The sequence below is a fragment of the Solenopsis invicta genome, chromosome 16 (genome assembly GCF_016802725.1).
Source record: "Solenopsis invicta isolate M01_SB chromosome 16, UNIL_Sinv_3.0, whole genome shotgun sequence".
NCBI classification, from domain to species: Eukaryota; Metazoa; Arthropoda; class Insecta; order Hymenoptera; family Formicidae; genus Solenopsis; species Solenopsis invicta.
The window spans coordinates 25,673,999-25,691,736 of NC_052679.1; the positions used below are offsets into that span (position 1 = coordinate 25,673,999).

The 17,738-nt window shown below is 44.6% G+C and overlaps 1 protein-coding gene across 1 annotated transcript; it reads right to left on the minus strand.

Moving 5' to 3' along the window:
- Window positions 1-363: 363 nt before the first annotated feature.
- LOC113002675 (proline-rich protein 2-like) lies at window positions 364-8,025 on the minus strand. The gene is made up of 2 exons (XM_026135150.2): window positions 6,657-8,025; window positions 364-5,849 (listed from the first exon to the last, which is right to left on the minus strand). The coding sequence occupies exons 1-2, from the start codon at window positions 6,679-6,681 to the stop codon at window positions 5,194-5,196; spliced, it is 681 nt and encodes a 226-aa protein (XP_025990935.2). The 5' UTR covers window positions 6,682-8,025; the 3' UTR covers window positions 364-5,193.
- Between the last annotated feature and the right edge of the window lie 9,713 nt (window positions 8,026-17,738).

A 17,738-nucleotide genomic window follows, 5' to 3' on the forward strand; every position in this document is an offset into this window, starting at 1 on the left:
AGGAGTAAAAAGGAGGAGAAGGGAACCAAGTGGTTCTCAACGAGTACTTTATAGAAAAACGATTCTTTACCTGCTCTATCGATATTATTGAGGACCCTGGCGCGAGTATTGGGTCAGAGTATCCTCAACTAATTGATGTTCCTTTTATCGATTTCAGTACACTAATTTCAGAACAATAAGTTGTATTGCAATAGAACAGCTGCTAATCTTTGAACAAAAAAGTCTGGCAACGTATTATATTATTAATATTGTTTCTTATTTAATATATAACAATATAATAATTGACAATAAAATCGTAGTATCAACTTGTTGCGTTGTTCCAAGTGTCTCTATGGCTTATTTCGTATATGATTATAAAAAAACTGAAAGCAAGATTTGTTATATTATATAATTACAATTAATATAAGAATTTCTCTTTCTCGACGATATTACCCGCGAGCACAATAAAGAATATAGCTTTCCTCCATCTTACACACGTCGTACAAAAAGGACAGCGAGACGGAAAAAGGGAGCGCTTTCGCGAGATTTGTGAAATTGCTGCAATTTTTGTGCCACCTTTAACACGCGCTAACTATCGATCCGTGCGTCATAGTCGCGACAATCAAGTTCTTCTTGCCGTCCGTCGTGCATCTTGTTCTCTGAAGGAATCGACAAAAGAATGGCATCCAAGTATGCTAGAAGGCGAAGGGAGAATAGAACGGAGGATGACAAATAATTTGCAGACAGCAGTGCGGAGAGATATCGTGAAAAATTAAAACACTGGAAATATGAGAACCTCCGTTCACTCTTCCCCCTCTCTGTCCCCTCTGCCTCGCTCAAACCCCGACCCACCCTCTGTAACCCCTCCGGGGTAGCTAGGAGGGTTTAGGGTGAAAGGGGGGAAAGTAGGAAAGGAGGAGGGAGGTGGGTCGCGTACAACATCGTACAAAAGTTCACGTCACCTCGCGCGGTACAATCCGTGCCAAAAGCTCGTGTCCACTTATTTTATTTCGGTCTTGCCCCCGAACAATGCGCCGAGGATACTTGTAACGGGAAAAAGAAGAAAGAAAGAGAGAGAGAGAGAGAGAGAGAGAGAGAGAGAGAGAGAAACGTACTTTATCCCAGCTAATTTATCTTACTGCAATTTCTCCGCTCCTCCGGCCAAGCGCGTGTATGTATTCTCTCCGGAAAGTGTTAACTAAGTTGTGACAGGTGGACGATTATTCAATGTCGACGAAATTATAGGGTTACCCTATAATTTATGTAAGTTAATTAAGAGTGGACAGGAATTAAAATTCATGTTAGCGAAACTGCATCTCGCTCGACTCTGTCGACTCGTTTCAATTTCATAAATCGTCGGCGGTAGCGCACCTCCGCGCCGCGCCACCACTGTCTCGGCCCGTGGCTACTTAATAATCTTCGTATATATCGCTAATTAGACTGATTAAAGGCAATCTATCGTGTCTCCGAGATGCGGCGGGGCTGATTAATGACATGCGCGACTTCCGTGCACCGCGAGGCTATAATAAATTCCATCTAGACGCGCGCCCGCGCCGATTATGCTCGTACCAGTGCAATAATCCTTGTTCTCAGAAAAATATTCCGGTAATTCAATACGACGCTCTATTGAACGATCTTCCGTCGTTATCACTATAAATTTACGCAACGCCGAACGAGGCTGTGCAGAAATCGAGGTAAAATCATACTTTGAGAAAAATACGAAACAATTCCTTATCATAAATTTTACCATTATCAAATTGCCTTCTCGCCACGTGCAATAAGAAGGTATCGATAATTGTCGCGTCTTTCATTTGAAATACGAGCGTTATTTGTCTCGCGTAATAGCGCCGTTGGAATACGCGATATTAATTTCCATCGGACACGATCGGTCGGCCGCGGCCATTCCGAGTTCATTTTAATACGGGAAGAACAAATGGCATTTGACTCGCAATATTAATTTTCTAAGGCCGCTCGATGGCACGGGAAATGTGAAATGAATGTGTACGTCGTCACCCACCCACGTGGCGCGCCTTGCTAGCAAAACTTCCTTTTTAAGTTACGTTTATTCGCGGCTCACCTCGTTTCAACTCCCTCCGGAGAACAACGGAGAGCTTATAACGCCGTTCGCTAATGATGTTGTTCTACTTCCCACGCATTCTTCATCGACGTACCGCCAAACACGATCCCTTAAAATTGAGTTTTTGAAACGCGTCGATATCGAGTATCGTTATCGAATATACGTTACAAATACGTATGAATATATTCGTCAAATGTCAAAGGTTATAAAATATCATATTAATACAGCCTACATTTTCCGATTGTATCGCTCTTTCGAATCCCTAGCGAATTTCGAGTCGAGAAACTTTCCTTCTCGGAAACTTATATAAAAAAGCTCGAGTTTTTCGACTACCTATCAATTAAACATCGAATTAAAGCTTCGTTCCATGAAATTGCAAAAGATAGCGAAAGAAGATTTTGATTTATGCTCTTAAGGTTTAAATTGGAAATAGTCAGCCAGAGTGATTTTTACGCGATTTTTACTTCTCGCCCAACGAGAAAAAATTAGTTAAAATTGTTGTTTTAATGATTCATATCTATTTTTTAATTTCTCCTTTTAGAAAATATTGCATAAATTTTTATACGTAATAATCTCAAATACTAACAAATTGTAGAACAATCAATCATACACATATACAATACAATATGTATTAATAATAGCGATTTTTAATTGGAGTGTAAAAATCATCATTTATTACGCGATAAAAAACAGTCTCTAACACGAAATTTGAAATATCTTAAAAATGTTTGTAAACCCGCCATTGAAACATAACGCTTTATCGTTGTAAAGCATTTGCTCTTATAGAGCTACTGTTGCTTCGCATGTATCGCGCGACATATACAATTAGAGGTTTCCTTTATGCAATTTCATTCTCGCGTTTGAAAACGCGGAAAGTTCCTTCGCGTTACTCGCGTATCGCGTCTGTCCGCATGTTTGACGCAATCGGTTCGGTGGTTTGCCGGAATTTAGAATATTCCACACACCGACGAGCACACCGCGCGCGTTCGCACCCACCGCCACGCTAGGGGCACGTGGGCGCGCGCATCGTGCGTACACCCCACACACGCATACACGTGCAAATGCATCCTCCTTTCCGCTTATATTTGACGAGTGTACCTATGTGTCGCAACTGTTTCCATCGAACGTGTCCGCGCCTAAAAATGATCCCGGTTATATACCGCGGCGGGTATTAGCCCATAGTCCCACATGCATATGTACGTAACCGAGAACTATTAGAGCCGTAACGGATTTTTTCCGTCCCGATCCATCTCGCATTCCAGCCTCATCGCGCGCATCGTGCAAGTTTCGAATAATACGTTCCGCCTCATTCCCCGATTCGACCGATCGAATCCGGGGCGCGTAACAGCCCCGGATGCTTGTTACAAAACTATTCGAAAAACTGGTTTCCACCGTTCTCGACCGAGCAACCCCGCGTGCTTCTCCGCATACGGAGTGTGCGTGTGTGTGCGTGCGTGTGTGCGCACGAGTAAGAGAGAAGGCTCTCCTCCGGGCTGCTGCGTGCAGTGCCCGAAGCACGTGATAAGTTAGTCGAGCGTACGAAAGCTCCACGTGTTTGTCTCGGACAACGGCAATCACGACTCGATGCAAACGATTAAGACGAATCCGAAGGGCGTAAATGCGAGCGTACCCGAGCAGGATTATCGGTAAGAATGCGGACCGACCGGGAGACGAGCAGTAAATAACGCCGGCTACCTGTGGCCCATGTTATCTAGAAATGTCAACACACCCGACGTGCACCCTATTCTCTTATTTCTCTTACACTCTCGCGCATACTTTTTGTATCGTTGATATCCCTTTTTATTAAAAAAAAAAATATATATATATATCTACACGAAAAAATCACTTTGACAATGTAAAGTTTATTTCTCAGAAAATCTCCCTCCCAAAAATATTTCTAATAAATAGATTTAATTTATCTATCGGGCTTATTTATCTATTTTTAATTACATCTCAATTATATTGATGTCTTGGTCTAGGCCTTCCAAACGCATCACAGATACTCGCGCAAGTTTAACAAATTGATAATTAATTTCTCCTTTTCACATTTTGACTTTCTCTGTTTTAAAATGTTTAAGAGAATGTGCAATAAAAGATATTAAGAGATAGAAAGTGTACAGATAAATTAAATAAAAAAATATAATTTTTCTAAAGACATAAAATGTACGAATGGATTTCTCTTTTTATCTTGACATATTGAAGTAATCGATAATAATGTAAAAATTTAAGTAAAAATAAAAAGATAAAGAAGCGTAAAACAAATAAAATAATAATAAAACAAATATATATAAATTTGAAAACTGTATTATAGACAATAAAGAATTAAGAATATATATCGTCATAATAGAATCATACTATGATTCATTATATTACGTTAGTACTTCATTTTTTATTATAAATATATTATTTGTACTATGTGTATATAAATAATCTAGATGTAAAGAAGAAATAATGTAAAATAGTTTTTTTCCAATAATATATCGCGAATAAAAAAAATATACGTTTCCGTTGATTCGCTACGTTAAAACGTAGATCGTAAAACTTTACGTTCATATTTCCTAAATATTCTACATTCTCTAACCTAAAATTACTGCAAATCAGAATAATAGCAACTTTCACTACGATTAATAATCATTAGCGTAACCGCTGCTGCGTGCAACTTTCTCTACAAATCGCGCTCCATTTCTCAGTGCATAAAATCTTTCCAAAGTTTTCTATATAATTAGAAAATGCAGCTTAATTTAAAGTAATACGTTCTAACGTCCGCGATTTCCGTAACGGGGTTTATCACAATTTGCACATTCGCGGTAGGAATAATATTTGAGGGTGTTATTGTTTCATAGCAAACTTTAACCATTCACTTTGATCCGCGAGTGTAATGTCGAACGTCGGTGATTTGAACGTGAATTGTACAATTGCAAAACAGAGCGAGGTAAAGTTCTATCTCAATATCTAAGAGACGATCAGCATGTGTGCATAGTAAAAGCACTCTTTTCCTATAAATATTATATAGCAAAAAATTGTTTGAAATTGAAACATGATATTGTAATAATTCCACGTACTTGAATATTGATATAGAACAATTACTTGCTTTGTAACAAATGTATTGAAAACATGCGACAGAAATCAGAATAAACTTACCCTTGATCCATCCTGTCGACAGGGCCGCCGGGTCCCATCATCGGATGTCCAGGTCCCATAGGTCCAGCCATAGGATGTCCTCCTGGTCCAAACGGACTTCCGGGTGGTATACCGTACTGTGGTCCGCCGAATGGCTGGCCGTGCGAGGGAAAATGCGGATTACCGGCACCAGGTGGTACAAACGGTGGTCCCGAGGAGCCGGGCCGACCGACGAATTGCGGTGGCGCACCGGAAGGTGAGCCGAATGGACTGGGCCCGGGCCCGTTGTACGGTGGACCGGAATTGTTCGGAGGTGGTGGAAAACCGGTGGAATTAGGCGGTGGTCCTGGACCGGGCGTCGAGGAGCCGCTCGGCGCGGGGGACGCGGTGTACTGCGGCGTCGCCGAACCCGGCGGCGGGCCCTGGTACGGCGGTGCCCCGGCTGGACTACCGGCGCTACCGGGAAATGGACTCGGCCCTTGGAAGCCCGCATTACTAGGTGGGCCGCCCGTGTTGTTGTATGGACCTGAGCCAGGACCACCACCCTGGCCAACGGAATTGGGCGTAAAGGGCGATGCCTCCGAACCGGGCGGCGGGCCCTTCCAGGAGGCTGGTGTACCGGGATCCTCCAGCGTGGTGGTGGCTGCCAATGGTGTGTTTAGGCGGCTACAGCCTACAAAGAGACATGGTTGTAAGTATAGTATAGTTGCAAGTTGCTCACAATACATGTATATATGCTAAATATTGTGCCTTTTATATTAATTTCACTATGTGACTCTAATAGATATGATAAGATACAATGAGAAGTAAGTAAAACATTATAACGTAGAAAGACGAAAAGATATATAAAGAGATAAAAGATTGTTTCATACGTAATACAAACGTTTCTCCAGTCATACTACAAGTAGACTAGTAATACGTGTTAACATTAATAAATTAACTACTGATTTAATCATCAATCGATATAAGCAGAACAGATTAAACAATGATGTTTACTGTAGACAATCCATCGACTAAAAGTATTATATGATATGACTGAAACTATTGTATTCACTATTATATTCATATTTCTCCAATAATAGTACAAGTAAACCAGTAATACGTGTTAACATTAATCAACTGATTTAATCATCAATCGATATAAGCAGAACAGATTAAACAATGATGTTAACTGTAGACAATTCATCGACTGAAACTATTACATGATATGCTTGAAACTATTCTATTCATGACAGAAAAAGTAATGAAAAACAGCTCACACAAGCTATTATACAAATAAATCTTGTGCAAATGATAAAGTCTGTTACATTTCACGTTTTGAACAATTATGACAGCATCGAAGGGTTCATCCTTAGTAAACAACAATGAAACTTGTGCATATTATCGCAAAGCAGAGTACGTTCACTTCATCCCGAGTAAAAAGAGAATTAAAGAGGCACAAACGCACTTCCAGACGTAAACATATGTAAAAGAAAATCACCATTGTTCGTCCCATTGGCCTTCATTGTCCCCCAGTGGTCACCCAGCTCATTCCATCTCAGCGATCATCCACTGCGTAGAAAATCCGACACGAAAGTTGAAACGAGAGAGCGCACAAACTCGTTGGCCAAAGGTTCTCGCGAATGATAATAATTGCAGGACGGTAACGCGCAGCTCGACGGAGGCTGGCTGTTCTCAGGTTCTCTCCGTGCCGTGCTCGCGCTTGAAGGTTATGTGCCGGCACACCTAACCTAAACCAGTACACGCAGCACAGTAGACGAGACGCACACGGACGTCCGGCCGGTTCGCGCGCGACGAAGGCACACACACGCGCACACACACACTCACACTCGGGAGACCGCGGCACGCTTCGCTTCAGGAGTCGATCGTCGGTCGCGGGGTACCGCGCGCGGTCGTGAGCTCGTCATGGTCTTCTCGGTGAAAGAGCGGCAACAACAACAAGAGCCCGTCGTCGTCGTCGTCGTCGTCGTGGTGCGGCGGTCGCGTCGCCGCCGCCGCCGCCGGCATCTTTCCAACGGTCGTCGCTCCGCTCCGGCCGTGCGTATCGCCGACTCAGGACGCCGCGGCCGGCGCTCGTACGTACTCCGGTCGCGCACCCGCTCCTAGGCGCGTGTACCGCTGCGACATGACGCTACTGACCATTCATTCCCCGCGCGTCGTCACATTGCAGAAAAGTTCACGACGTTCCAAACACAAGCGACCTCGCGTCGAGTGCGCCCGCCCGCGCGCGCGCACGCGCGCGCAAGTCCCCTCTTTCTCACTTCCACGTGCGAGAGAAAGAGAGAGAGAGAGAGAGAATGTAGCCAAGAAGGGACGGAGCGAGGGAGACGCGAAGAGCGAATCACACCACCGGAGTCAACAGACCGACTTGGCGGTCAGGGATGTAGTCGTCCGACGGGCGCGAGAGGAACGATCGGAACTCGCTCGAATAAATGAGAGAAACGACGACGACGAATCCTCGCGTGAATCGTTTCACAATTTCGAGCTTTTCGCGAAAGATCGCGTCGGCACGTAGGTCACCAGGCACGTTACAGCTCTTGGAGCAAAGTCAAAGAGGACACACGTCCACAGTCCCATAACAATCGCGAACCGTTACTACCGCCGGTAAGATCACTCCGATTTTCGTCACTCACACACGTACCACCATGCGGAAGCGCCCGCGAATATACACGTATACGCACGTGCGCGCCAGGAGCGTAACTAAGTCGCACACGCACCTCGTCTCCTGACTGCTTCCTCGCGGACCACGTGTTTCGCCCTCCTCTTCCTCTCTCTTTCGCCTCCCTTTCGTCGCTACCACTACCACCGACGTCACCACCGCCACCACCACCACCACCACCACCACCACCAGCCGTTGTCTGCGTTCCTCGTTTCTCGGTGGTGTCGTCGTCGCCACCGTTGCCGCCGCCACCTCCGCTGCTGCCACCACCACCACCACCACCACCACCACCACCACCACCACCGCCACCGCCGCCGCCGCTCACGCCCGAGTGTCAACTGGATTTCTTCCTCGGCCGCAGACGATAATTGCTATTCCACGCGCGGAGCTCGAAGAGGGTTGCCATTTTTCCGCTACTTTTCTCCTGCGCCCGCCGAACGCAGGTGACGGCCGTGGCGAGAAATCAGAGGCCGTGGTGAGGATTGAAGAAACTTCGTTGCGTAAACACTCGCGTCGCGCTCTCATGACGAGACGTCCGCTCGCTGGTTCGCTCGCTCGCTCGCCCGCCCGCCTGTACGTACGAACACTCGCACACTCGCACGCACGCACGCACCTTCCCCGAGGCTGTCTTAGGCTCTAGCCGTTCTCCGCTCCTCCTTGGCCGCGTGGTTTGTTGTTCGTTAGGACCGCGCCGGCTCACGGTTACCCGACCGACGGAGACAGACGTGCGTTGTCACGTACGCACCTTCGCTTCCGCGCTTTTCTTTACGAACTGTCCGTCCGTCGGCCGTCGAGGTCGTCCGTCGCTACACACCTCTCACCCGGTATATCGATTGTCACTCGCGTGCGCCGCGCTTCGCGTAATTTCGCGTGGCTATAATACCGTCTCTCGGCGGCGCGGCGCCGGCCGTCGCCCTTTTTCCGCTGTTCCAACCAATTATTTTCCCGAGGGAAGTAAGGAACGAGCGACCGACGCGCGGCTAACTTCGCGCGAGTCGCGTCAACTCGGAACGCGAAACACGGTTACTCCGCTTGGACGCGCTAATTTCCGGCCGATTAATCAAGAGGAAACTTTGGCAACGCGGTGTCGCCTGTTGCATGCGAGCGACTGTATCACGCCGCGTATACGTGCGTGACAGCGACGTTTTACGCGTTGAAATTCGCCAACGTTATCCGACGGACAGAGACAGGTTAAGTAGCGACGGGCTCACACTTGACGACGACGCTTCCTTCCTTCCTTCCTCGCGCACTTCACTTCGGGCACGCAGCACGTAAGTTCGTTACAGCATTCCATAATTACAAACATCCCGCGTAATTGCGTAATGTGCCAATTCGAGCGTCGCGAGTCACCAGTCGCGAGTCGTCTCTCCCTGCCCCGCGATCACTTTGCGTTTACCTCCTTCGCGAGTTGCTCCTTTGTGAATTCGCGTTGCGGCTCCGAGAAACGGCCACGCGTTTCCCTCTGTGCACTCGCTAGCACTCGGCGCCTACCTCGAAGCCAGGAGAGCGGAAAAACGCGGGGTGGGAATGGAAGAAATAAAAAGGAGCTCGAACGAGAAAGAGAGAAAGAGTAACGACGATCACTACTACGAACTTGCCGTTGCTGTTTGCTCGCGGGGGCTCGCGCACCCCTCCCCCCCTTCCCTCCCGGTGTAACGTTCCCCTCGCGTTTCCAAGGTGGTAACCACCCACGACAGATAGGGATATATATGTATATCCGCGTTGCGCGACAAAGACGTCAAAGATGAACGCGTGTGATCGCGAGAGGTAGCCGCGAGCTCGCTCCCACGTGCTGGAGCGTGGAGCGGCTCCCCCACACACATACACACACGCACACACACACACACACGTACGCACACACACATGCGTGCGCGCGCGCGCGAACGTGTACGGCCCTGCGCACCGAGAGAGAGCTGCACCTCCGACCGCAACGGGACTGCGCCGTGGTTACTCTTTCCTCCCGTCGGCGCCGCCGTCGCTGCCACCACCGCCACCGCCGCCGCCGCCGCCGCCGCCGTCGTCGTCGTCGTCGTCGTCGTCGTCGTCGTCGTCGTCGCTGCCGCCAACCGTCGCGACGCGCGACGAAAAAACGTCGTACAGCCTCGCCCGGCGCGCGTACCAACCAAGACGAACGGTTTACACTGTTTACAGCGTAGTTGCGGAGATGACTCTCCGTAATTCCCTGCCGCCGCCTGCCACTACGTTTGAAAATTGAAAGACTTTTCTCTACGTGAGCGTACAACGACGCGCCCACGCCGGCCGGTGCATTTTTTTCTCCCTCGGCCTCGTTCGCTTTCCGTCGTTTGAAAGTCGCCCGTCGCGGGGGACTCGACACTCGCCGCCGGTTGACAGTGTCACCCTAAAAATCAATAAGGGGTTCACCCTGCCCGTCGCCCTCTTTCTCCTCCTCCTCCTCCTCCTCCTCCGTTTCCTCCTCGTCCTCCTCGTTTTTCTCCTCCTCCACGCGGCTCCTCTCCGCTCTCTTGCTTCCTACCCTCGTGTCCCAGGAACGTCGACAGCGGGGGTCGACCGGTCGCGAAAGTTATGGCGATTGGCCGACACCGTCATTCTATAGAACAATCATAGAATGCGCATGGAGACTTGCTGTTTTCTACATTTATAAAGATCCTGCCTAAAGACGATTGTTTTACAAGTATTTCTTTTCTTTAAAATATAAAAATCCAAAAGTAATTCGGAAAAGGTAACGCTCTTGATGAAGAGATTCGCGTTTCGTGTGCATCCTAGTCATACGCAAATGTTTTGTATAGAGAACTGTGTCTGCTTTCGAATTACGTTTATACAATTGTAGAATTTTTATATTTCAAGTAAAAACCATTTGGAAAAGCCATTTCTCAAGAAGATTCTTTGGACTATACCCGTTCAATCTTCTTGGTAAAATTTTATCACGATGAAAAAAGATTCATAAGATTCCGATAGCGACGTACGCACTCAAACTGCTTTTATGTTAAATTGCGGAAACTCAATGTTGCAGCTTCTCCTGAAAAATTTAGTCCGCCCTCTCGCGAGTAAAATTATCGAAAAGTATATGCGGGAATTGCTATATATGCGAGGAAGAGCGTTCTTTTTCCTACGAGTTGCTCGCGCCCGCGCCCGCGCCCGCGCGTGTGTACTCTGTCGCGCTGTTATAGTTCCTTACTCCTTTTGCAGCCGTTCGTATAGAAACACGGCGCTACAGAAGATTATGCCGACCTACCTCACTGCCTGGGAAATTTGAAGGAATTATCGTGCGCAAGTTACATCGCTAAAGCATAATTATGAAACATTACGCCACAATCTTTATGATCGTTCGAGATGGATTTTTCACTCTCGAGTGAAAAATTACACTTAAAAAAAGGATTTACATTTACGAAAGAAAGGAGTATTAAAGAAAGATTTCCATTCGGTGTGTTTAAAATTCTGTTGCGAATTATACAGAGTGATCCTTACGTATTCTAAAAGATTTTATAGAGTAATTTGAGATAAAAATTTCACATGACCGCACTTTCCAAACGACTTACTTTAAAAAATACAAGGTGCCAAACTGAAAGAAAAATTTTATTTTTTCCAAAAATATCGAAATCCACTCGAGTTATTTTGATAAAACTTCGTGTATGTTTCAAAAACACGAAAGTTCATCTTTTGAGAGGCAATACATGATTTTTTTTAGTCAACTAGGGATGGGCAGACAGATGCGGCTGCCATATTTACAAAGAAAATGAATACTCTACTAGTTTCTTCAGTTTTAGAATTTTTTGTGATAAAAAAGTATAAAAACTATATTTTTCGATATATAGACATTTTCAAGAAAACATTTTGTTCTTCAACAATCTCTTTGAAACTAAGCTTTTTGAATGTGCATGGAAAATATTAAATTTTAATATGAGAAATTTATGGCAAGCCATTTTTTATTTTTTAATATAATAGCATAACAGAAATGTTCTTTAATATAAATGTTTTAAAAAATAATTGTCTCAAAAAATTATGAGTTTAAATAAATAATCAAAATTATGTCAAGACATAATAGAAATTCAGAATTATTATTTCGTTGTAGTATAATAATATTTCGATGAATTAAAATTATGTCTTGGCATAATAAAAATTCAGAATGATTATTATGTCGCAGCATAATAATAATTCGACAAATTAAAATTATGTTGAAACGTAATAATAATTCCATAAATTAAAATTATGTCCGGGCATAGTAAAAATTCGTAATTTTTATTATGGCCATAAAAATAATTCCGAATTATTATTATGTTGTGACATAATTTTAATTGAACGAATTAAAAGTATATCTCAATATGATAATAATTCTGAATTTTTTAATATTATGTCTTGACATAATTTAAATTCGTTGAATTATTATTATTATATCGCGACATAATTTTAATTGGTCGAATTAACGTTAAGCCGAGACAAAATTTTAATTCGAATTATTACTATACTGCGACATAACAATTCTGAATTTCTATTATATCTTGGTATAATTTTAATTCATCGAATTATTATTATGTAGCGATATAATTTTAATTTGATATAGAGGAATTTCTCAACACAGAATTAAAATTATGTCAAAACATAATAATTTGATGAATTAAAATTATGTCAATATCTAATAATAATTCGACGAATTAAAATTATGTCGCGACGTAATAATAATTCCATGAATTAAAATTATGTATCGACATAAAAATAATTCCATATGTCTATTATGCTGCATTCATAATTTTAATTAGTTGAATTATTATTATGTCTGGACATAATTTTTATTATTTATTTAAACTCATAATTTTTTAAGACAATTATTTTTTAAAACATTAATATTAGAAAACATTTGTGTTATGCTAAAAAGTAAAATGGCTTGCCATAGAAATTGCCATACAAAATCTTTAAGAATGCTTAAGAACCTGTAGATCGCGACATGATATTTACTAAAAAAATGATCATTATTCGAGGACACATTCATCTTATAATAGAGAATCTACAAAAGCCGAAAAAATGATCGATCGATGTCTCAGCGTGCAACTTCCGCTTTAGCGATCATCGATATCACGGATTCGATCGCTTCACGGATTATTCAAGGCCACATTGAGAATGCACCACGAATGAGCAATAGGTCTTATTTCTCGTGTCACGTCCACACAGAGCGAAGCGCGCTGCACCGGCATCTCGATGCGTATCTGTCAACGAGGCGCCGCGCGCGTGGAGGCGCGGACTCGATAACCCGCGCGATTCGGGGTCAGCACGATCGCCTTTTATACGCTCCGGAGACGGAGGGAACCGTCGCGTTGCCTGGTCGCCTCCGGCAACGGTCGATGCGTCCAATAGTCCCCTCGACTTGGACGATTAAATCGCGATAAAGCGATCGTAGTCGGCGAGTGACATCGACAAGCTTCGACGGCGAGATTCCCCGTCCGCAGATTTATCGCGAGAATCATCTTTCGCGCAAACGGAGTGTGCGGCGATAAAGCGAATGATTCGATTGACTCAACGTGGCTTTGTCGTGATGTATAACGAATCGCTTGCCGCGGAAGACCAAGTCGAGGTTACTAGGCTCATATCTAGTTTTAATAATCATTATCGACCCGCGGTTTGAATTCGAACTTTGTTGTTCGTTTTTGTGGAAAAAAAGAAACGACAGGCTAAGAACGTCTCTTATCAGTCTCTGACGCGATGCTTTCCGCTGTTGCCAATTGTTCCCAATTGCTGCATCTTATCATGATATAACCGATAGAACTCTTCAAATTGATTCGAAAAGTTATTTTAACGTGTTTCTTTCCACCAATGCGGATTACTTAACTTTTTATATTTTTTTTAGTTCTAAGAATTAGAAAATCAATTTACATTGATGAAAATAAATATAATACGTATTGTATAATACGTATACCGTATTGATCGTGAGTCATTCGCGCGGCGATCCGAAAAGACAGTGGGCGAAATTCAGCTTGGATCGAGAAGCGGTTCCTCGACATTCACCCCGCGCTTATTTCGCGTGACGAAAAGTTTCGCAGTTGTTCGTCCGCATCCTTTTACATCTCGCATTTTGTCGCACGGATAAGGGACGGACAGGGAATATTTCGCCGATACACACGCACGCACGCACACATACACACACACACACATACGTGATGTACCGCGAGGTGAATGACAGTTGCAGACAGTTCGTACACAAGCACGTTCCAGTGACCCTGCTCGAACGACGGCGGGCGATAGGACGCGGAGCGGAGCGGAGCCGCGCCGCGCCGCGCCGCGCCGCGCCGCGCCGCACCGGTCGATCCTCGCGAGCTCGCACGTGCTCTCTCGTTGACTTGCCGCTTGCCGCGTGTCTGGCCGCCTCTCGTGGCCGCGATACCCTACCAACGGAATGGCCGAAGAAAACCGCACGCCGTTCAGAGATATTAGGATAAGTTTCATTCATACAAACTTTGGAACAAATCTCGACCTTCGGGAACTGTCGGCCACGCGCTTGGCAAAGTGCGCGAACGACTCTCGAGCTTGAACAATGTGTCGTTGCGATATGTATCGCAAGTTCAATAGAAGAATTTTAAGAATTGTCATAGAATTATAACGATCGTGAACATGGTGGAAAATTATATTATTTATAATTAGAGTCACATTTGACCGTAGTTATCGTTGCTTACAAATTGATTTAGATTAAAGTTGGATTTTCTTCCCGAACTTGCATATTGAATATTTTCAACATAAAAGCAAATAGTAAATTGTACATGAGAGTGTAATTGATACTTGTGTATTATAGTTATATCGAAACACTTTGTATTTACATAAGATTCGCGGGAGTGCGGCTCATCGCAAAAATAAGAAAAATTTGTCAATCTCGAGAGTAGCTCGCAGCTATTCCTAACTGAACTCGGAAGCTTCGGAGTTCACGATACACAGAAGCAAGTTGAATTCGTGGAAAGGCACGAAGGGAAGACCAGAAGAAGCAGGTTCGTGGTTGGCTGAGCGGAGTGGCACTTGGAAGTAGATGTGAACAAGCACGGCAGAGTCGGAGCAGGAGAGGGAAAAGGAGGAGGAGGAGAAGAAGGAGGAAGAGGAAGAGAAGGAGGAGTGGGGAATAGGTCGATACGGTAAACTATTGTCTGGCGGGTGAAGTGCTCGTGAGAACCGGGCGAAAGAGACGGCTTCGACTTGGCGCGCAGTCCACCAATTTCGCACGAAATTTCCGAAGATTCGTCATTTCACGCGGTTAAGAAATCTGCATCTCTGTCCATGCGACCTTTCGCCTGTCGTCCCGGTTCCTCGATCGATGTCATTGCATTTAGAGTCCTGTCGATGACATACCGCAAATGAGAAACGGTCACCGGCTGTTATCCCGATATTTCGTCGAGTATCGATGAATGATTCGTCGATGACTTTTTGTTGCAAAAAATCCACGTCGGAACGTGGCGAACCGTTCGATTAATCGGCGCGCCTTCATTTCCTAATGATGACATTCTATTTTTGTTTGCAACGTTTTAGCAAGCTTCTCTCTTTTCGGTTTCTGTTCCTATTTTATCCTCACACGCATACGACCACCTAACGACATCTGTCGATACCATTTTGAATGTATTTGACGTCATGTTAATTTCAACAACGTTTAATTGAATATTGAAATTTCTTAAAATAATTTTAAAATATGTCCCATTATCACGTTTTCTAATTTTGATAATAATTATGTTAGAAAATGCTAAGAAATCTTCCTCTCGACTCGTGAAAATTATTACTGAATAACGAGAATATATTTTCCTTAATAAAACTATACAAAATTTCTTCATGTAAGCAAGTTACATACGTTTAACATAATCTTATTTCAATGCTTACATTTGGAAAATAAAAATATTCTCAAAACGAAAACCTTTTTTGAGGCCTCCGCTCTCGACAACGACGCTTCCGGTACTCTGCGCATGTAACATCGAGCATAAGAGCGGGAGATATACCCGATATGCGTCAAATATATTCGACGAACATATCGCTTTATCGCAAATCCCGATTACACAAGTAGAAAATAAAGATTACGTAGATTACATGACGTCATAACGTCGAAGACTATCGCGAGTCGCGTTCGTTTGTCCGACTCACTAGCTACTTTAGCTCGACGAGCACCACTATCTTTTCGAATTAAACTTACGCCACATGACACCACGCCGCCGCCGCCGTCGCCGCTCTGGTTTTAATACCGCACCGCTTAAGAGAATAAATTCAAAACGATAGCCTTCGGTATTTTCATTTGAAACGCGGCTACTCGTTTTTGCATACTATACTCTCGTACGCGTTTTCCTCTGTGTAACTTGACCTGTTATTTTCGATTTCGATTCGCGCAATTGTTTTATTTTCCTCGACATGGACGATTAAACACTCGACTGTTATACATCCGTCTCTCCGCGCGCGCACGCGAGTCGTAATAACTTGCATCGCGGTGCATACATACGAACGTACAAGTATACGCCGCGCGATTAGCGCAGCGTAAGAACGCGCTCTCGCATCACTTCACGTCGTTAATTCTTTTTAAGAGCGACAAAAAAAATTTACGTCGTATAATTCAATGGACTTGCACCGGATTAATAAGCGACGCTCGCGGGTGGCGAAGCGCGCGGTTACGCAAATAACTTTTCCGCGCGACGTCACCCATGATCGGCGACCACCCAAGTTCGCTCGCGCCTGACCACTCGCCCAAGCTAGCTCGGTCTCCTCGATGGTATCGACGAAGAAATAAAAGCGTACCGCGCTCGCCGACTCGCAGACTCACTTTGGCATGACGGCAACTACGATCTGCGAATGCTCCAATGAATTCCCGATTGACGAATGCAAGTCTACCTACCCGACCCCACAGTGTACATAGGGTTGGTTTGGCATGCGGCGATGCGCGACAATACTACAACGACCGCGTGTTTGCCGATTGTCACTCGGGAGGAGGGTGGAGAGGTAAACACGATTTTGCCCCACCGCCGCTCGGCATACACGTCTGTCTGTACGTGCATCCCAGATACCGAGTCGTCCGCGTATACTTTGACTGTGTACCAAGCGCGAAACCTTGCAACAAGTTCGTACGAGTCGAGAGAGAGAGAGAGAGAGGACCAGTATTCGACATCGATCATTGATATCGATGTTAAATTGGTTAATCATTTCCGAGTGCTAATCCTTCACGAAACGATACTTACGTGCACACTTGTAAATGCATCTGTCCGTATTCTTGTGTATACGACATTTGACGTTTTCTGCAACTTTATGCGCTCATAAAATAGAGCAAACCTCATTTTTTTTACTCATAATCCTTACCAGCAATTAAAATTAAAACTGTTTTTATATCTGTTTATGAGTCTCAAAACAAAAAAAAATCGAGACTTACAATTTTAGAGGCGTTCGATATCTATCGAAAAGCGATTATTTCTCAATTCCGTGTTTCATCAGTGAACCGTGAACGCGAGACTTGGAAATACTCCATAATAACACGTAAAACAAAGGCTATCCCGGAACGGAAGGAAAAGAAGAGGAGCGAGAAAAGGGAGACGACGGAGCGAATAGTGGAAAAAACGAAATAGGAATAATTTTGCAAAGATAAAATGTCCGCTCGATCCGCCATTGCCAGACTGGTTAAACAGGTTATCGGTTTATGGCTGCCGTAAAGAGATTTTAAATTTCGCGGCAATGTGCCCGTTGCATTCCGCGCCGCGATGCTTCGCGTCCTTTTGCCTTCGTTTTTCAGTCGTTTTGCCGAGTACATAACGTCGCGCGCCAATGGCAAGCGGTTTCTCGATTACGACGAGCGTAATGCTTCTCAGAGTGCCATGGAGAAGCGCGCATATTTTCTCATGAGTAAAACTCCATTCTGCTATCTTAATTTCTTACCGATCTCGTTTGCGACGTCTGTCTTGCTGAAGCTTGACGTACCACCTCGCGCACAAT

Excerpts from the sequence above, each read along its gene's own strand:
- LOC113002675 (XM_026135150.2), bottom strand. The coding sequence starts at position 6,681 with ATGAAGGCCAATGGGACGAACAATG. Across the intron at positions 5,850-6,656 it reads GGCCAATGGGACGAACAATG|GCTGTAGCCGCCTAAACACA; the intron begins GTGATTTTCTTT and ends GTCTCTTTGTAG.